Source organism: Globicephala melas, chromosome 13, assembly GCF_963455315.2.
Source record: "Globicephala melas chromosome 13, mGloMel1.2, whole genome shotgun sequence".
NCBI classification, from domain to species: domain Eukaryota; kingdom Metazoa; phylum Chordata; class Mammalia; order Artiodactyla; family Delphinidae; genus Globicephala; species Globicephala melas.
This window is the reverse complement of record NC_083326.1, coordinates 64,422,532-64,443,986: the sequence shown is the minus strand read 5'-3', so window position 1 is coordinate 64,443,986 and position 21,455 is coordinate 64,422,532. Positions and strand designations below refer to the sequence as shown.

Sequence of the window (21,455 nt, the reverse complement as noted above, 5' to 3'; positions counted from 1 at the left end):
GGCTGGCAGGCACGGACTCACAGCCAAGCACTCTGCCACAGGAAGAGGGGCGAGGACATAGAGAGACCCACCTGAGGGGCACACAGAGGGCCTGAAGCAAGCAGAAGGTGGAAACAGACGCTGAGAAAACCTTCCAGCAAACCACTCCACCCTGAGCACAAGGCAGCATTGGGGGAACTGGAGGCTGGGGGTGGGGTGCACCAAGGGAACCACAGCAACAGCAAGACCCAACCCTGCTCAGCTTCCACTTCGTCAGCCTCACTTCCCCACCTGACGCCTGGGAGCTTAAGAGTGAAGCCCATTCCAGGCATGAATATCAGTTATTTCAACCTCTTCTGTCCTACACACGCTATCTCGAGTTCAATATAAAAAGTATAAGACACACACACACGCAAAAGCAGAAAAGAACATTGTCAAGAGACAAAAAGATCAACAGAACTGGGCTCAGAGGTGACCCTCCCCTCTCTTTTTTGTATTTACCTTCTCTAAACTATTACTAACTCCTGATGAAAGCGAAACCAGCAGCCATGCATCGTGGACTGGCAGCACATGTAAGAATGAAATGAACAAGAGCAGCAGCCTGAGAGGAGGGAGGTTCACGCTGCTGCACGTGAAGCAGGATCATGTCCTCCAAGCGCAGACTGTGATCACCTGAAGATGTATTTTCTTAACCCTAATGCAGGCAGTACATTATTTTTTAAAGAGTTATAAATAAACCAATAGTAGAGATAAAAGGCAACCCATTAAAAAATAGCACTTAGTTTTTGTCTTGAACTTTGTGTACTTGAAGGTGAAGCTCACTAGTCACGTGACCTTGAATAAGTAAGGCCCTTTCCCCACCTCTGAGTTGCAGCCACGTATCATCTCAGGGGAGCTGGTGCCATGGGGCCTTCTGGGGTCTGGCCCTCAACCCTTGCTCAGCTGCTGGAGAGCCTAGACGCCCAGTAGGCCGTGCCCTGGGGCCACCAGCAGGACAGCAGGAGCTGCTTAGCAGGCAAACTCACAACAGAATGGGAAACTGTTCTGGCAAAGTCGAGAGCCTGGACTCTGGGAGACCCTGGCCTCCTGAGTCCAGGTCCTGCTCTGTCACTTACTGGGTCGGACAGCCTAGGCGGCTGCCGTAATTTCTTTACACTTGTTTCCCGACGTGTAGAACTGTCATAATACATGTGCCCACTTCATGGGGCTGTTATGAGGATTAAAGTGCCTGATACACTGTGAATGTTCACGAAATGTCAGCTCAACTATCACCAGTATGACCTCAGAGAACCCGGACCATCTCATCTCTAATGTCTCAGATGTGACACACAAGGGTTTAGTCCTAAAGGCCACACTGGACACAGGGCCTGTCGACAGGGTGCTGACCACTCCTTACACTGACTGGGCAGCACTGTCCCAGGTGGGCCGGGCAGCACACAGGACACCAAGAATCAGGCCTGTGCTTCCAACGGCAGCTCTGGGGCTCCACCTCTCTACCCACGTCTGACTGATGACCAGGCTTTGGGGACAGTGACCTTTCAGGCAGCTCCATAGCTGCCTCTGCATGTCCACTGCCCAGTAAGTGCAGGGCATCAGCATCTCACTTCGGGGGGGCAGGGACCTGCTCGGCGAGGGGCTCTCCCCTGACTGCAAGGCAGACCCCAAGCTCCATAAGCCCCAAATGGGGGTGATGGGCAGTGTGAAGGCATCGCTTCTCCAGGGCTGGCAACCGACCCTCTGGGCTCCGGGAGCCCCAGACCTGCACTCCAATCCCAGAGCTGCCACTTGGGCTGCTCGAGGACTCCGTGTCATGGTCTTTAACACGTTTGTCACTGCCCACCCCTCCACCACCACCACCACTGCCCCCAACACATACACAGGATTCCCACAGGGGCCTGCTTGGTTCCTGGCACACTGGAGTGACGCCCACCAACCCACCCGGCCCTCAGCCCCACCTCCGGCCCTGACAAAGGACTCAGGCTCGTGGTTAAGTGGTCCTGGCAATCAGCCGATGGGCGCTCCCCTGCCAGCACCCAAGCAGCCGCAGGCGCCGCAGGGCTGGGCAGCACGGCCTGCAGCAGGCAGGCATCCAGGAGGCAGCACAGCGGGAGGACTGACTGAGAGCCGGCATGAGGCTGATGGGCCACGAGCTCACAAGTTGTTGGGCTTTGGGCCTGAAGGAACTGCTCATTTGGTGGAACCCGTTGTGATCATCATGAAAACCAAGGATCAGCTTAAACAAACGTTCGGATATTTCCTACCAATGCGCTAATGTCCTGGCAGCGCTGCCCGGTGAGGGTGAGGGAGGGTGGTGTGGGCAGGACGGCGGTACCCGCTCCCCGGGGAATGACAGGTAGAGGAGCCTCAGCTGAGCCTCCTTTAAAACTGCACCTGCAGCCACCACAGAGCAGGACACGTGTCAGCCAGGGAGCCAGCGGGGATGGGGCTGCGACCACGCTTCCCTGACCCCTCAGACACGTGGGTGAAAACGTAGGACGCTGACCCTGACAGGGCAGAGAGCAGCATCAGCCGGCACGACGCGTGTGGTCCCTCCCAGGGTGATCGCGGGCACTCACGGAGCCCTGAGGAAGGTCAGAGTTCAGCAGGAACATGTAAAGGGCCGGGAAATCCCCAGGGGCCACCACATCACGCAGCACCCCCTGCAGCTTGGGGGAGGCAAGGGTCTGTGAAGCAAGAGGGTGGGGAATGCTCATGCCTGGGAAACAGAGGATAAGTGTGTCGCTGCAAAGACAGACACCAACGGGGACTCAGGAGGCCCAGGGCTAAGTATCTCCAATCCTCTCGGGTCTTGTGTGTCAGAGAGGGTCGGCACGAGACTGCTGAAAATGATCCTGATTTTAAATACTAAGAAGCAAGTGAGGCCCCACGTGGGGGCCTGTGGGGGGGCTGCACTGGGGCTTTCCGGGCCCCTGGTCCTAAGGCAGAGCCAGACTCAGCTGAAGAGCCGGCGACCCGCAGGGCTGGGCGGGAGGGCCTTCCCAGGAAAGGCACACAGGTGGGTGGACCCTGGGGACCACCCACCGCCCAAGCTCCCGACTTCCTTAGTGGGCTGCCTAGAGGCCGGCAGGAAAGAGAGCTGGCACCGGGGTGGAGGGCCGGCTACACAGGCAGCCCTACACTCCTTCCAGGGCGCTTTTTTAGAACCTGTCCACACAGAACCTGCTCACACTAATACATACGTGAGGCAGGGTTATAAATATGTCACTCTTACTGTTAATCACCCAAGAGGTTCACTTCCACTCCCCTGGGCCGCCGCAGCCCTTCCTCTGAACCTAAGAGAGACGTGCATCTGTCGACCTGCTTTCTCAGCCCGGGCACCCCCACCACCACCTCCGGGGGACCCACAGCCAGGGCAAGTGAACAGAGCTGGGGGCGCAGAGGGAAAGGGGTCTGGCCTGGTGACACAAGCCCCTGTCCCACCGGGGCTTTCTTTATGTGGGTTTGACTCAGTTCACATCCCTTGAACATTCTCAGGATTTGCAGGCCAGCCTGAAAGAGCTCTTTGGTTACAAGACCCACGTTCCCTGCTGTGTTTTCTCCATTTGCTCTGGCAGGAAGGCTAGAAATGGCCACAGCCAGCTAGTCCATTAGCTCGGCTATATGAAAGCTCAAGGAAAAAGATGCATGCTGGTGTGATCAAAACTGCAGCAACTCTGGCTGCTGAGCCCTGAAAACATCACCAATTTTCTGCCGACCAGAAAACAACTGGTTTCTAAGAACTGCAAACTTGGGTGGAATCAATATTTTGAGAAATCTTTCAACCGGGCAAAACCTGCCCCAGTCGGGCCCTGATGACCGCCAGGAAGGGACTTGTCCTCCGGGAGTAGGGCTGGGGTGTGGGATGGGTGCCCTCCTGCAGGCCAAGGAGACTGGACAGACCTCCAAGAGAAGAGACACCAGAAACCCACCCCACCCACCCCCAGAGACGTAGCAGTGGAGCCAGGCCCCCAATCCTCAGAGTGGGGAGAAGGGACTTCCCTGGTGGCACAGTGGTTAAGAATCCGCCTGCCAATGCAGGGGACATGGGCTCAATCCCTGCTCCGGAAAGCTCCCACACGCCACGGAGCAGCTAAGCCCGCGAGCCACAACTACTGAAGCCCGTGCGCCCTAGGGCCCGCGTGCTGCAACTACGGAACCCATGTGCCGCAACTATTGAGGCCTGCGAGCCTAGAGCCCGTGCTCCGCAACAAGAGAAGCCACTGCAATGAGAAGCCCACGCACTGCAACGAAGAGTAGCCCCCGCTCGCCACAACTAGAGAAAGCCCACACGTAGCAACAAAGACCCAACACGGCCAAAATTAAATTAAAAAGAAAATTAAAAAAAAAATTTTAAAGAATGGGGAGGGGACTTCCCTGGTGGTGCAGTGGTTAAGAATCCGCCTGCCAATGCAAGGGACACGGGTTCAAGCCCTGCTCCGGGAAGATCCCACATGCCACGGAGCAACTAAGCTCCTGTGCCACAACTACTGAGCCTGCGCTCTAGAGTCCACGAGCCACAACTACTGAAGCCTGTGCGCCTAGAGCCCACGAGCCACAACAACTGAAGCCTGTGCGCCTAGAACCTGTGCTCCGCAACGAGAAGCCACCGCAATGAGAAGCCCACGCACTGCAACGAACAGTAGACCCCGCTTGCCACAACTAGAGAAAGCCCGCGCACAGCAATGAAGACCCAATGCAGCCAAATAAATAAATAAACAAACAAACAAATAAATAAAAAGAATGGGGAGAAGACCTGGCCTCACGGTGTGCCCCTTGCCCTGAGCCCTCACCATGCACCACCCTGCTCCCCGAGCCGGCAAGGCACTGACCAGGGAGGCCTCGGGCAGCCCTGTTTTCCTAACGGCAGGCAGGTGGGCAGCTGCCTCTCGACCCTGATACCAGGGGAGGCAGAGCATGTCAGGTGAGAGCAGCACCCCACAGCTACCTGGAGGGGTTCCCAGGAAGGCTCTTCCAACAGAGGATGACTGGGAACCTGCCTTTCTCAGAGCCAGAGAGAGAGAGAGGGAGACACCACAACCACGCCACTCCCCTGTGGCCTTCGGGCCCTGCTGCTTCCCAAGCTCGCTCCCTCAAGGTCTCTCTTCCACCCACCCGGTCACCTCAGTGTCCAAATGCCACAGGACTCTCCAACCTCCGTGTCTTTGCTCCCATGGCCCCTCACCCGAAATGGCCCTGCAGCTCTCTCTGGAGGCCCACTTCCTCCAGGAAGTCTCCCCGATCCACCAAACCCCAGAGCCAGCTCATGGCACTCCCTCAGGACACCAAGCACTGCCCCAGGGACACAGACCCAACTGAGATCTCATCTCGGCTCTCCCCACGGCGCCCTCTCCTAGGCCCAGCACACAGCAGACGCTAACAGATGCCATGACCAGCTACGGCCCAAAGACGTTTTTAAAAGGTGAGAATGAGGGAGAAGAGGACAGAGAAGGTGATGGGCTCTGCCCTCTGCCAGCCTCCCTCCTTAGCCCGACACCAGTCCCACCTTGTGGGGACTCGCAGGACCACCTGGGCTCCATGAGGAGAAGGTCTATGTGCAGGACAAGCCCAGTGTAGGCTTGTCCCCTCGGCCAGGCCGAGGACACCACGGCTGCAGAGCGCACGGTGAGCATTTTTACACCCTTGTCCTTGTAAAGAACGCCTTGTATCTTATAGTCTGTTGCCTTTGCTACCCTTTTAAGCAAGAAAGAATAAAGCAACGGAAACACAGACTGAGCTGCCTGCAGGACAGGCGGGCGGGCGGGCAGTGCGGGGAGGCCACTGCTGCATGTGCATCTGGCCAGAACCGGGATGATGGGCCGGGGCAGAAGCCAAGCACATCAAACACACACTCTCCAAACCACAGGACAGCAATACAGAGGTGCTCCCAGCCACCGGGAAGCAGGGAGCCGGACTGAGGGTCAGCATGCGGCCAGCTCGGTCCCTGAAGCGAGCTGTGACAGCACAAGCAGAGGACAGCCTGGAGAACAGTGGTCAGGGTTAGGGGCAGCACGGGCAATATTGGTGGAGGCAGCGTGGGCGAGTGGGCGAGGACGAGCACAGATGGGACATGACACAGACGGTGACGGTGACGGCATGGCAGGTGAGGATGGATGGTCGTGAGGGAGCTTGACACAGGCACGCTGGGCTGCCCCAAAGACCCCCACGGCCCACACCTGCCCCTGGGGCTCAGGGCAGCCATGGTTCACGCTGTAAAGGGGGCCACACAGGCACCCTGCACCCACCCCAGCCCCTGTGGCTCCCGTTTGCCTGACCCCGGCTTGCCCTCCCCTCCCCGACAGTGACCTCCAACACACCCCTCAGATCTTGGCTAAGCTTCCCCCTCAGGAAGGCTTCCCACCCACCAGGAGACCAGGACAGGTCTCTATGGGACCCTCCGCTGTTCACGGATTCACACCTGCTCCTGTACCAAGCACCCGCAGCAGGGCAGAGCCCAGGGCTGTGCCATGTACCTGGCACAGGGCTGCAGGACGGGCGGGACCTTGGGCAGGCTGGAGAGCCCCAGCCTGAGGCCCCCTCCGGCTCTGGCTCCGACATTCCAAAGTGATGTGGAGCACAACAGCCAGACAGTGAGGGTCCTGGCCAGTCCAAGCCGGGGCCCAGGCTGTTCTATAAGGGTCCCGCTCCCTGGGCCCTGCCACCAGGGAACTTCCAACAGGGAGACGCACAGATCCAGTGCCTTCCAGGCTGTGGGGACCTCCCCAGTGTGGCCTCCCCACTGGCCCAGGGCGGGTTGGGGAGGACACTGAGACCCCAGGTGCCCTTGGCTCCACCCCAACTAGCCCCACAGCCTCCTGCCCTCAGCTCACTCCCTCATGGGGAACAGGACACATGGCCAAGCCCGCCGGGCGACCGTGAGGATGGGTACCTGCTACCACTCCCAGGACCCAGCCTGGAGCCCCACGCGGATCAAGTACACACGGCTTCGTGGTGGGGTGCCCATGCACACACACGCACATATACGCACACACGCGCACACTGCACATCGCATGTGGGGAGGAGCACAGAGCTTGTTTGGGAACCTCATCACACTGTGGTCGAGCCTGTGTGAGCGGTGATCTCTGAAAGCCCCCCTGAAGGTCCCAACATGCTCCAACGTGGAAGATTTCAGCGCTGCGGGCGAATCCCAAGACGGATGGAAGGAAGAGGTGAGGCAGGCAGGGCTGCCGGGAGCGGAGGTCCTGCTCTGTCTCTGTCTCCATCCCTCTCAGCCCAACCAGGGCCCCTCAGGTCAGCCGTGGGCGCCTCCAGCCGCCCGAGGGCCAGTTCCAAGGACTTCTCCCCAGGGCCGCAGACGGGCTGCAGGAAGCTCCCCACCCTGGTGTGGGGGCCTCAAGCGTGCAGGTGGGGCCGGTTCAGAGAGCACCCTGGGGCCTCCTATGCTAAGTAATTACTAAGACAATGAATAACTGTCAAGCTCCCTACATAGGCCGCAGCCATCTTCCTAAATCTCTCCTCAATCTCTCTCCAGGTCAGAACTGAGCCCGGCTGGCTCCTGGTGGTGAAGCAGAGGCGTCCTCAAGTGCAGTGCGGCAGTGCGGCCCTGAGGCTGGGTCTCCTCACCACACCCCAGGGAGGGCCTGGCACTTGGCTGCCCGTCCAGCGGGTGGCAAGTTAGCCTGATGGACCCTGTGGTGCAGGGGACCAGGGCCCCTCGGGGGCCGACTTCAGAGGACGCCACCTGCCCCTCTTCTGAGGCCGTGCCACAGCTGGAGGGTCAGGGCACAAAGTCAGGGTGACTGACCCCACACCTGAGCTCCCCCAGCTGAGCAGTGGCGCCCGGGGCCCCTGCCAGCTCCGACGACAGGGGTGCCTGCGTCTAGGAGGCAGCTGTGACCCGCAGGCACCCTCGCTTAACACCCACGAGGAGAACGTCACCCCCGTCCCACGGGTGCGGAAGCTGTGGCTCAGAGAAGTGAAATCCTTGCCGAGGGCAGAGCTGGTGGAGGGGGCAAGGTGGCTCTGCCCTGGCCACCCCGTCTGACCTCGAGCAGGGCCCCAGCCTCTGCACACTCATCTGCACCAGGGCTGGGGGCACGCGCCATCCTCCTCGCCAGGCAGGGGCTCCACGCTGGCCCCCGATCTCCCGTATCAGGAGACCCCAGGCTGGTCATGGGAGGTAGGAGCTGAGGTGGCTGGTGCAGACAGACCCTGGAGGCTCCAGCACGTCCCCCGGCATCAGCAGCCTGCTGCTTCTGCCCTAGCCAGGGCCTTGCCCGGCAGCCAGCAAGGCTGCCCTAGGGCCACTCCAACGTTCCAAGACCACAGCTAGCTCAGGGCCCCAAACATTCTCGTGCTGTGGACGCCACTTTCTCTCTGAGGTGAGGGCTGAGAGTTCTAGCAGCACTGTAGATAGGCCTGGCCAGCGCAGGGCTTCCCGGCACAACCAGCTGGGGCTGGCCACAGCGAGCCACGGGAGCTCAGAGGCTCCATGTCATCGACAAGAATCACTTTGCATAGAAAGTTTTTACAACCATTCAAGAACGCACAAGCACTGAAATAACATCTGAGCGTATTTGTGTGGCTCCCCCTACAAGCTTGCAGAACCAGGTGCCCAGGACATGTTACACCGGCACCTGTCCCCAGTGCTCTGCTCCCCACGGCTCCACACACACACAGGTGTGCCAGCGTGGGACACCCTGAGAGGCATTCCTCCCTCCTGAGACTGGCCTGGTGCTAATTCCTCCAGGACGTACCTGGCAGAATGGAACTCCCAAGCAAGGACTTATTTCCAGTGTTTTCTCAATATTCTCAAGAGTAAAAGGAGAGAACAGGGTTTAACTTGAGGTGAGTGAGACCTGGAAGGTCCCTGTTTCAGGGATGTCTGCGGTATCACAGCGGGAAGATCAGGCCAGCCAGCTCCCGGGTCCATGCTCCCTGCTCTGGGGTGGGCAGGGAGGTGATAGACACACAGCACACGCTCAGACCTGCACGCGCTCAGACCACAGCCCCTCCACACACACCACAGGCCACCCTGAACCCTGGAGGGGACACCGCCAGCATCCTCTCCTCTTGGGTCACAAACCACACCCCGAGGAGTCTAGTTTGCCACCTTGCCCCCCTCCACCAGCTCTGCCCTGGCCCTGCTCCCAAGCCCTGCTGTCCAGGGGCTGTGCACTGGGTCCTGCTGAGCTGAGCGACGTGGGAGAGAGGGCCTGTGTGGCCTTCAGCACTGTCACTACCCCCAGGGTTCCACTTAGTGGCCCCCAAGGCCCACTAGTTGGCCCGGTGCCGTGCAGGTGAGGGGAACATGAAGAAACTGAGCTGCGAGGCCGGCATGCAAGCCTCCGGTGTTAGTAAGGATGTGGGTGACCGACCACCACCTGCCCGTCCCACGTGGGGAGCCAGCTGACCCCACCACCAACCCGTCTGGATTCCCAGGGTGACAGATTCAGAGTCACGGCCCTCCCCAATCATCAGAAGGACGTGCCGTAATAACGTGGGGGCCACTCGGGGCTGCCTGCAGACGCCAGCGGCCTCCCAACCGCCCTTTCACGTCCCCAGCTCACAGGTAGGAAATGCAGGCTCGCAAAGGCCCCCAGGTGGGCGGGGGCAGGTGGTGACCCTGAGCATGTCCGGGGAGCACAGGATCACCGTGAGTCCATGAGGTTAATGAACAGCCGCAACATTGCCCGTGTCACCCCAGACCCGGCACCCCCCTCACCAAAACAAAGCGGCTCATCACCCGAAGCACCCGCCCCCGTGATTGGCGTGCCGCCCTGGGCTGGCAGGAGGGAGAACAGGGACTGTACCGTCCGGCGTCGCCTGCTGGTGGGGTTTTTTACATTTGACGTAATCGTGGTCAATCGGAGTGGCTGTGTAAGGTGGGGATGTCAGACCTGGGCCAGAGGAGGAAGGGAGGGAGGCTCCGGGGCCCGGCAGTGTCCCAGCTGAAGAGTGGGAGTCCTCGTCCACCAGGCAGGCCTTCTCCCTGTGGACCAGAGGGTCAGGGCGCAGGTCAGAACCCCGCGGCCCACTGAAATGGGGCATGTGCCAGCCTGGATGGTGCCCTTCCCAGAGCAGGGGCCCCTGTTCCCAGCGCCTCTGGTGACACCCACCCCCTCTGGCATCCAGGGGCTGAAGGGGTGGCCCCACGGGCCCAGCCGGGAGCTGCCCACCCCTCACAGCTGCGCTTGCCGGCAGCTCACGTCTCACGCCCAGGAGACCCCTCCTCAGAAGCACCCGCCCAGCGCCCCTCCAGGCCGCGTCAGCGCCCTTCGTGTGACCCACGGCCTGACACAATTCATCCCAATCAGTGTGTGGCCAAACATCTGGATTTACTGTGCACTCACACGTGTACAAGGGTATATGCTACAACAATGTTGAGAAAAGTTAAAAACACCTGAAACGTGCAAGGAAATGGCTATAGAGAGCAGGACGCACCTGTGCTCTGCAATACCACACACCCAGACAAGTGGGCACCATCTACAGAGTGGGTCCCAGACTCGCTGCTGGGAAAAAGCAAACTCTGCAACACCTCCAGGAGCTTGATTTTATAAAATAAAATAACCCCTATAACTGGACGTTCACGTGGAAGTGTGTGCAAATGCACAGAACCTGATTTGGGAAACTCAGCCGTGAACAGACGCTAACCCTGGGGGTGAGAAAGGATTTGTCACGTTTTAGTCCATACATTTATACATTACCAGAGTTTTCTATAACTAGTATGTATTTGTGTATTATGTGTATAAGTTTTAAGTTTAAAAAAAGTTACAATCACAAAAAGGCCATATCACTGTGCCTTGGGGGCCCTGTATGACTACAGTCTCTGGGCACACCGTGTCCACCTGGTGACCCGCCGCACATGTGCCCACCTGTCCCATAGCTGACAGGCCCCGGGTGCAGGTCTCTCTAGCACTGGGCAGAGCCTGCACGGTGCCCAGCCAGGCAAGGGCCCAGGGATGAGGCAAGCTGAGCCAGAGCTCCAGGACGCGGATGCCGGGGTGACCCACAATCAAGGGGAGGCCCGGGGGTCTGGCCCAGGCCTGCCAAGGGAACCCCATCAGAGCTCCAGCGCCACGAGCTCTCTGGTGCTGCGAGAGGAGCCCCTGCCTCTCACACCCTCCCGGCCTCTTGGGAGAAGGGGCAGCAGCTCTCAGAGGGCCCCACCCCAGGGAGAGGCCCTGGCAGAGGGTGCCAGGGTAGGAGGCTGCCGCGTGCAGCATCCACACGGGCAGAGCTGTGCCGGGAGGGGGAGTCAGCTCCTCCAGGGACCGTCCAAGGATGAGGAGGTGATGGGCACGCACAAGCAGCCTCTCTGTCTCAGGTTCAACAGAAGGGTCTCGGCCCAGCCACTGGGAGCCTCGGGCCAGACCTGACTCTGTAGGCTCTGGGAGACTCAGCAGATCCCTCCCCACCCCAATGCCCACTGCCCAGCCGCCACCCAACCGCCGGGAGCACGTGCTACTCACTTTTCTGAGGCTTTGGGCGCGTTCTTCTCCTCGCCCCTGGCAAAGGGCCCTTCTGCAGCCTCCTTCATGAAGCTGACCAGTACCTCTGCACTGACCCCAGAGTCGGGCCTCCCCAGGAGCTTCAGGATGGATGCGTGGAGCCGGAAGTACACCTGGGACAAGGACGCGGGTGTGAGCAGCCCTCCCAGCTGCCGAGGTTCGCTGCCCACCCCCCGTCACCCCACCAGCTGTTAATCCAGCACAGCTTCCCACCCAGCACCCACACCCCCTCCTGGTACCGCGGAGAGTGGACAGCTCCTGCACACACATCTCCCCCGCACCATGGGCTCCCCGAGGCCACAAGTCGCGGGACTTCTGTCTGTGTCCCCACCCCAGAGCCGCCCTGCGGACAGAGGCGGGCAGGCAGTGCTGCAGCAGTGAGGCCTGGGCCTTCCCTCCTTTCCTCTGTCCTCACCACACTCGTCCCTTCACAAGCGTGAGGCCAGCGGCCCAGGCCCCCAGCCAGGAGAGCCCAGGGCACTTTCCTGCCCCCAGGAAGTGTCACACACCACAAGTGACCAGGCCTGACCTTCCCACCCAGGTGTGGGTGCCACTTGGCTCCCACGGACAGCACAGTGGGCGACACGAAGGCTGCTGTGGCCACAGGTCCCGATTAACCAGCTTCTCCTCACCCAGAGGCAGTTCTAGACAGACAACAGCCAGGACCCACCCAGGTGAGGTGCCTGGTGGTCCAGCCCAGGCCACACTCTCAAGTGGGCACCCCGGACAGAGGAGCCCACACCCAGAGCCCCTCCACCTCCAGCCAACCCGTGGGCCCCAAAGAAACCGGCCCAGACAGTCCATTTTTAGATGCGGGGCACTCATATGTGCCCAGGTGGCCAAACTCAGGGGAAAGCCAAGTGTTCCACTGGCAAAGGTCATCCAAGCAGCAAGTGAAGTATTTTGAATGAAGGCTCAACAACAGAGGGGAATTTTCACCAGGGTAAGGTTAAATTCTTAAAGAGGAATGCCATTTTTTTTTTTTTTTTTCTGTGGTATGCGGGCCTCTCACTGTTGTGGCCTCTCCCGTTGCGGAGCACAGGCTCCGGACGCGCAGGCTCAGCGGCCACGGCTCACAGGCCCAGCCGCTCCGTGGCATGTGGGATCCTCCCGGACTGGGGCACGAACCAGTGTCCCCTGCATAGGCAGGCGGACTCTCAACCACTGCGCCACCAGGGAAGCCCGGAATCCCATTTTTAAAGCAAGATAGACACATGGTCCAGCTGAGCACCTGCCCCCTGAGAGCCCGGGTGGCATGCTGGGAGGGTGGCCTCAGCCCCTCATCCGGAAGGCCCTGGGCCCTGAAGGGCCAACATCCTGCCTGCTCACTGGTTCTATCAGACAGCAGCAGAGGCCAAAAGTCCAAGGAAGATACATGCAGGAAAAAAGAGAGCAGTCGTTCTCCTGAGAGTGAGAGAGTCCAGGCTGAGTGTGCTGACTGCCCTCCCTCAGCGGCCTCAGGGCACGCCAGCCACTCCTCTGGGCGGCAGCCTTCACATGCCCCAAGCGGAAGTCCCTCCAAGGAGGGGCTCCTGACCCAAGTGCAAAGCATGAAAGAAATGCGATGGGGAAGGACATGGGGCCTGGGCTGTGTGGACAGCTACCAGGATGCTGCCGGGGAAGCACTAGACAGGAAGTTTCCTTCCACACTCCACAAGGAACCCCCGGAGGTGGCCCAACACTGCTAGACACCACTCAGCATGGAGCACTTTAAAAAAGCGAACTCTTTAAAACGTGACTTTTTTGTTTGCTCACAAGGCTCACAGATCACCACAAGGCTCCAGGCACAGGCCGTCGTTGATCTAATGTTACGTGACCTTGGGAAGCGCTCAGAGGAGTGCTCCCTGGGACACCCCTGGTGGCCTAGTGGTTAGGACTCAGTGCTTTCACCACTGTGGCCTGGGTTCAATCCCTGGTTGGGGAACTGAGATCGCAAGCCCCACAGCAAGGCCAAAAAATAAAAGTGCTTCCGGATACACACACGAAGCCACGCCCAGCCTGCACCCTTCACAGAGGGAGTGGAGGAGAGGCCACACCCATGAAGAAGGGGCTGGGTGCTCAGCCGGGCGAGGGGGCAGGAGAACATGAGGGAAGCCCCAGCTCCTTCCACTACATCTAGTCCAATGAGAAAAACAAATTAAAAGATGGTAAGAAAATGTTACTGTGCGTCTACATGTTAACAGGAAACATGCCTAGAAAAACAAGGACAGGGCCAAAATGTCAACGTGGATTGTTGCAGATGAGGAGCTAGGATCAGCGGGGACTTTAACTTTTCAGTTTAAACACTTCTGAATTATTTGATTATTACATTTTTCTTAACCATTAACATCTATTAATTTAATAAACGGAAAAAAACCCTAAATGCAAAAAAGGCATACGCAAGCAGATTTTGCCCCAAATTTCAAGCACCTTTCTGGGCAGGGGATCGGTGGGGGTGGACACGCAGCCTGAGAAAGGGTGACGCTGACAAGCCCAGGGCCTTGGGAAGCCTGGTGCACCCATGCCTGTGCTGCATCCTCAGTGGCCCCCTCAAGGTACCACCATGGGCACCAACGAGAGCACTGAGCCACACACCTGGAACCACAGGTGCAAATCCAGGCAGCGCACACGCGCTCTGCTCAGGAGGAGCAGCGCAAGACCCTGAACTGGGGGTCCAGAGGGCCGGCGGCTGCCCGGCTGAGTCCCACCAGGATAGGTACTCGGGGCACCCACTGCAGGCTGGGAGCTCTCCCATGCACCCGGGGACCAGGCTGCAGGCGCGAGTGCCCCGGAGCCAGGGATGCCGCGTGCTAATGCTCCCTCTCCCAGAAAGGATGGTGAGCACCCCTTAGAGAGAGAGAGGAAAGGCTGTTTTAATTGAACTACATACAAAGAAGTTTCCAGTGGGTTGCAGGGAAGTCACTGGGACCGTGTGCCCCAGCCCCAGGGAGACAGTGAGACTGGCCCGTCCCCTCCCCATGTCCCCGCCCGGGGCCAGCGCGGTGTCACCTCCAGGGCCTCCATGGCCAGCTCGGGGGGGTTGTGGTAGTGGATCTTCTTGGGGTAGCGGGCCGCCTCCTCGTGCAGGTAGTGGCCGGCTTGCCGGTAGTGCCGCAGGTACACGGTGGGCGGCTGCTGCTGCTTCTCAGCCACCTTGCCCAGCATGTAGTGGATGAGCCACTCCTCCTCATCCCCGTCACCCTCGCAGTGCGCCGCTGATGTGAAGCAGTGCCTGGCGGTCTCCAGCATGCTGTCTCGCCGCTCCTCCATCTGGAATGAGACCACGTGGTGTCCTACTGCCACACCTGCCACACTGACACGCCATGTGGCTCCTTCACGTCCCTTTTCAAGGAGCCGAGGGAGCCCCTGCAGCACACAGACCTCAGGCCAGACACCCGGCACCCACACTAGGGGAACATTCCCCCACCAGGAGGGGCTTCAAACTTCCGAGCACAGTGTCAAGAATTTTACAAGGACTCAACAAGCTCCTCTGAGGGAGCAGGGAAGAGACAACAGCTTCTCCACGGCCCTGAAACTGGTGGCTGACCAGCGCTCACAGGAGACTGGTCCTGGACTCACCCACCCCGGACCCGGTGTCCAGAGACCAGGGACCAAGCTGACATGGACCCCAGGACAGCGGCCGCCCCTGCCCCTCACCTGCTGCACAAGCTCAGGGGGCAGCTCGGGCCTCCACTGCTTCAACTGGCGTGAGGCGAAGGAGTGCAGGGCATAGGACATGGTGCCGAACTCGATCCACAGGGACAGGTTGGAGCTGTCGATCTCCAGTGCCCGCCGGAAGCAGTTCAGCACAGGTGTGGCGTGCTTCCAGATGGGCCCGTCGCTCTTCAGCTCGTTGGAGTTCAGTTTGTCCTGAATGCGGCTGGCCCGGGCCAGGGCCATGCCCGCCCAGGAGTCAAACCTGTGGTCATGACACAGCCCGGCTCAACATACTGCTGCCCTCACTGCCCTGCAGACACGGTGACCACGGGCACGTGGGCCCCACCCCAGACTTCCTAACTCCACCACCGCAGGCATCCCTGAGCCAGGAAACATGGGCCCACAGGCCCACCTCCAGAGAAGAGCACAGGGCACAAGTCACCCAGCTCCTCACGGCACTCAGGCACCGCCCTGAGAGGGTCGCCCCTGGCATAGCCAGACGCTGGCACCCTGCTGCCCTCTGCTCCCCTGCCTGGAGGACGTCCCACCAGGATGGCTCTGAGTGGGAGGAAAGGGCCTGCTCCGCAGGTGTAATCTCATGACCTATAACCTCCCTGACCAACAGCACAGAGCAGCCCAGACTCCCGAGACCCCAGCCACCTAGCTTCTGCCGGCTCCTCACTCCCCACTGGGACCCTGCCCTCTGCAGCTCAGGCACCAGCAGCAAGATGGACAGCAAGGGGACCATGTGATGGATGAGACCCCATCATTCTGAGACCACCCCAGAGAAACTGCTGGTGAGAATGCAGGAGCCTCTCTGAGGCACCAAGACCATTTCTGGGCCCTTGAAAGAGTCTGGAATTCTCTAGCACAGAGAACAGAAAAGGCAGCAACCACATGGGCATGCTACCCTCTGCAGACTGACAAGTCTTCCACTACCAAGGCACAAACTTCAAAGCCGGCCCCTGGCATCCCTGGGCTGTGCAAGGTCAGGGGAACCTGGGCAGCTCACAAAGCTTCCAGGCACTTCCACTGCTCTCCAAGCGACCAGAGATGAGGGAGCAGGAGAGACCTAAGAGGACAGTGCAGGACCCGCCTCGAGAGGGGTCCTGAGCACCCCTTTCTCCAGGGGTGGGGCCTGGGAGAGAGCATGGTGGGAATGGTCAGGGACCTTCCACCTGGGCAGCTCTTTCCACACCACAGCAGATGCCTACGTGCCTGCATGAGACCAAAACAGAAACCACCGTCTCCTGCTGCAAATACAAGCAAGCAGAACAGACACACGGTCACAGACACTTGGAGCAGTGCCGCCAGGAGCCAGGCTCCCCCTTCCCTCGAACAGGTGGGTGTTGGCACTGTCACTTTTCAGACGTGGCAGCAGCAGGGAGTGACCACTCAGCCAGCCTGAGTGCAGCTCTGATCCACCACCCCGGGCCACGCGACCCTAAGCCACGGCGACCCTGGGCCCCACGACCCCAGTCGGCAGCGACCACAGGGAGGACAGCCAGGGCCACCACCACACAGGCCCCTGCCTGGAGGAAACCACAGGCTGAGCAAGAGGGGCTGCGGGAGAGCCTTTCCCACAGCTGTAGGAGTCATGCACTGGCTTCTCCACCCAGACCCCAGCCCTCCTGCCCCAGCCAGGTGGGTCCTGCCTGATAAGGCAGAGCCCTCTGTTCCCGACAACTCCCAGGAGGGCGGCCTATGGAGGCCACTCTGGACCCTTCAGACACAGGTCACCAGCAGAGAGTGGTCCCCTTCTGACCCAGGCCCTCCTAGGTGCAGCAGCCATCAGAAAAGATTCCCTCTCAATCAAGCAAGTCAGACTTTATGAGCTTAGCAGGCCCTTCACGAGGATCAGGCCAATCAGTACGATTTAAGCAGAGGCCACCAGGGACCACTGGGAAGGAAGCATGAGCCTTACGTACGATGGGCTCTCCTGCCATCAACGCGCTGCATCCCAGGAAGGAAGGAGCCTCCCCCCCTCCCCTGCCCCCAAAGAAGAAAACAACCACAACGAAAGACACTGCAGTGGAAGAAGCAAGAGTCCATCCAGCCGACTCCCCAGGGCTGCGGGCCGGGACCAGAAGGACACAGTTGCCTGCTTTGACCCCGCCCCCACCCCAGGGACTGGGGAAGAAGGCTCGGCCCTTCCTTGCCTCTGCGGAGTGCCCACCTGCCCTCTCCTTCCTTCTTCCTGGCCTCCTTGCTGTGGGCAGGGGAACCCCAAACCGCCCCGGGAAGAGCTCTCCGAGATGAGTCCCCAGCCCTCCCGCAGCCGGCCTGCCCAGCACCCGGTGGCTGACCTATTGGGGCAGACGCAGATGTCGTGCATGTAGAACTTGATGGCCTTGGACTGCTCCTTGTTTTTGAAATGGTAATCAGCCAGGAGGTAGTAGAGCTCATTCACCACCGGAGGGGAGGGGTCGGCCCCTTCTGGGAGGCAGGGCACCTGGCAGGTGAGAGGGCAAGGGTGAGGGGACATGGAGCCAGGGACTCGGGTGTCACCAGGGTGCGATCAGGACCCTTCACTTCCCAGGGCCCTGCCAGCTGGCACAGAGCAGGGGAGAGGCCAAGGCACGCAGGCAGAGGTGCTGGAGGAGACAGGACATGGCCGGCACACCAGCTCCTACCTCTGCAGAGGTGCCCTCGATGTAGGCGGAGACCTTGTCCAGGCTCAGGGCTGGCCGCTCTGTGCGGGGCACGATGGTGGCAATTCGCTTCAGGAGGTTGGCCAAGTCAGCGGACACGGTGCTGGTCTTATAGCTGTCAAACTCAGGAAGGGTCTTGGGCTTAAAGTACTCGAACATGAACAGGGCATCCTCCCATATCAGATCCACCTGAAAGAAGGCAGAGGCAGGCCATAGTGCGGTCCAGGTAGAGTGCATGGGGGAGAGTCCTTCTACAGAAACGCTCAGTGTCCAATGTAGACGAGGAGAGCCTCAAATGACTCCCACATACTTAAAACATCTGCTCGCCGACTGCAATCCCCAAACCCAAGTGTGTGACGAGCAGAAAAGTGAACTAGCACAAACCTGGTCTTTATAGAGACAAACACTGGAACCGAGGGCTCGCTCTGAGTCCACATGGCCATGACAGAGGGCAGGTCAACTAGTTGCCAAATACTGACCAAGCACTTGCTCTGGGCCAGGGCGCTCTGCATGTCATGGGGGTCACAGCGGAGACCCTGCCCAGAGTCGTGCGCACTTAGGGGATGGACTCCCTCAAAGAATAATTGACCGTGTTCAGGACCACTGAGGTAACACACCCACTAGCAGTCTGAAAACCAAACCAAAAAAACGGAAACCCTCTAAGGAATTATCTGCATTAATCGAATTGGGGGAAAAAGATCTACTGAAAAATTGCCATGCTGCATTTTTTAATAATTAGTCAACATTTATGAAACTAGTTCTTGCGAGGAAACCAAGAACTTTCTTTGGTGGGACTAGTCCACCTGATGCAGCAAATCCCACCCCCCAACCTGACCCCCCCCCACCACCACAGCACCCGCACCAGGGGAGCCCAGGCCCCGCCCCCAGGGGGCCCTCACCTGCTGAGCCGAGTGCTCCTCCAGGTACCTGGCCTTGCTCTTCTTGCTGGGGTAGCTGTACAGGCAGTAGAAGCACTGCTCCAAGGCTGTCTCCAGCTCCTCCTTGTATGGGTGAGTGTCCTCAGACGTGGATTCAGCAAGCTCCTTCTGGAGGACGCGCACCTAGGTGGTGGGCGGGCGGGAAGAGGCATCTGGGGGAGGGCCGGCAGCCGCCTGCACAGTGGGCCCATCAGCTCTGCTAACCTGAGGAGCCTGTCTGGGCCTGTGTCCTGGAACGGGCCTACCACCCCCTTGGGAGCCATCTGGGTCCCGCTCTGCAGGGCGTGCTGAGGATTTGCCCAGCTTCCCTCCTTCCAGCACCGCAGGCAGTTTCTTGCAGTTTCTAGCTACACTTGTTCATTTAGACATTCATCTGCTCCCCAAATATCTACTGAGCACCGTCTTATGCTGGGCACATCGAGACACTGTCCCTGCCTTTGGGAAGCTCAGACTCCCGTGGAGGGGTGTGAATTAAAGAGTTATAATGTCAGACGATAAATCCCGTTAGGGCCGAGGGAACCTCTCTCTGGCAGACAGACATTAGTGAGGGTCTCAGAGGAGGTGAATGATAGTCAACTGGTGAATCTACAGAGGTCAGAGCAACGGCTACCATTATGATGCCCAACTATTAGCAAACATACATTCTTTTCAAGCATCCGCGGTATTTTTACCAAAACTAGACAAAAAGCAAGTCTCGACAAATACCAAGGACTAGGTATAATACAGACCACATCCTCCAAACATAATTCGATAAAATTAGCAATCAGTTACATAAAGATAGCAAATATCTCAGCCATAAAAAGGAACAAAATTGGGTCATTTGTTGAGACGTGGATGGATCTAGAGACTGTCATACAGAGTGAAGTCAGAAAGAGAAAAACAAATATCGTATATTAACGCATATATGTGGAACCTAGAAAAATGGTACAGATGAACCGCTTTGCAGGGCAGAAACTGACACACAGATGTAGAGAACAAACGTATGGACACCAAGGGGGGAAAGCAGCAGGGGGATGGGGGTGGGGGTGTGATGAATTGGGCGATTGGGACTGACATGTATACACTGATGTGTATAAAATTGATGACTAATAAAAACCTGCTGTATAAAAAAATAAATAAAATAAAATTCAAATAAAAGACCTTATCATAAATAAAAAATAAATAAAAATAAAGATCGTAAATATCAAAACTTATGGCATGCAGCTAAAAATGTACTTGGGGAAAACTTATAATCTCCAACACATGTATTAGAAGGTGATCACTAAAATAAGCATTTACTTCAGTAAGTTAGAAAAAACACGAAGCAAATCCAAAGAAAGTAAAAAAGTGTCAATTAGTGAACTAGAAAGCAAAGAAAAAATAGGTCAATAAACCAATAACCGGTAGTTTGAAAAAACTAATTTCGATAAACCTCATAAAAGACTGGTTTTTCAAAAAAGGAAAAGGAAGCATAAATAAATGATTTTAGCAATGAAAAAGGGAGCATAACTAGAGGTACTACAGAGACTTTTAAAATCATCAGCAAATACCGTGAACAACTTTATGCTTACATGGACACTATTCCAAAAACAGAATTGACCATGGAAGAAAAAATCTAAATGAACCTACTAAAATCACTAAAAAAAAGAGTCAATAGTTTAAATTTTACTCCAAGAGAGAAGCGGGGAGAGAGAGGGGGACAGAGAGAAAGAAAGCAAGAAAGCACGGGCACACACTCTAGACCCGGGGTGACAACGGCCAGAGAAGGGCGGACGCGCCCCAGCAGCACTTACGTAGAATCGCAGCAGGGCCCCTTCGGAGTTGCAACACCAGGCCCTCCGGCCCAGGTACTCATGGGCCGTGTTGAGCAGCATGAGGGAGGAAGGGAGCATGGGCATATCGGCTGACACTGGGGAAAGACCAGGCGACACACAGGGTCAGTGCCAGCACGGCTGGGAGCAGTGGGCCCCGCTCCTCTCTCTATACCAAGGGGCCGCAGAGTTCCCCCTCTTTCCTTTTTCATCTTTTTGTCTTTTAAAATCAGTAGTGATGTGACTGGGTTTACTAAAGCAGTACATGCTTATCAAAAAACAATTCAGATCACACAGGACCGTATACAGAAGGAATGGTCCATCACCAAAGAGCAGCACTGCCCACCCCACCCCACCCCACCCCACACCCCCGCCCCCAATAACCAGGGCTGACATTTGGTGAACATCACTGGAAGCATCTTTCTATGCATGTATGAGACATTTTGAAAGAGAGAGACAAGTCATTTATGACAATGGAACCCATACTACACATACCATTGCTTAACTTAAAAATTCTTATATTTAGGTCTGTTTAACTACTACAGAAGGAAAAAGAACTACCAAATCTCAGTTAAATGTTTGTTCATCACTAGAACTATGGCTAGTTCCTTAAATATCCCTTGGTGTGTTTGAAACTCTGAGCCATAACCCATCATGGTCTTATAACTAATGTTTTTAAAGAGGATTAGGACAGGACACATTAGGATAGAAAGTACTAGAGAAAACAGAATCAAGATTCTTTCATGAAATTTGTTTTGTACTTTTTAAAAAAATTATTTAATTTTGGCTGTGTTGGGTCTTCGTTGCTGCGTGCGTGCTTTCTCTAGTTGCGGTGAGAGGGTGCTACTCTTCGTTGTGGTGTGCAGGATTCTCATTGCGGTGGCTTCTCTTGTTGCAGAGCACGGGCTCTGGGCTCAGTAGTTGTGGCGCACAGGCTTAGGTGCTCCACGGCATGTGGGATCTTCCCAGACCTGGGATCGAACCCGTGTCCCC

The 21,455-nt window shown here is 57.6% G+C and overlaps 1 protein-coding gene across 1 annotated transcript in view; it reads right to left on the bottom strand.

Annotated features, from left to right (window-relative positions):
* The window catches only part of CABIN1 (calcineurin binding protein 1), a 97,983-nt gene that overhangs the window by 47,576 nt on the left and 28,952 nt on the right, over window positions 1-21,455 (bottom strand). The window contains 8 exon segments of the mRNA XM_030836249.2: window positions 9,750-9,928; window positions 11,409-11,560; window positions 14,436-14,696; window positions 15,084-15,345; window positions 17,390-17,535; window positions 17,717-17,923; window positions 18,634-18,795; window positions 20,445-20,560. Coding sequence (XP_030692109.2) covers window positions 9,750-9,928; window positions 11,409-11,560; window positions 14,436-14,696; window positions 15,084-15,345; window positions 17,390-17,535; window positions 17,717-17,923; window positions 18,634-18,795; window positions 20,445-20,560 — 1,485 coding nt within the window.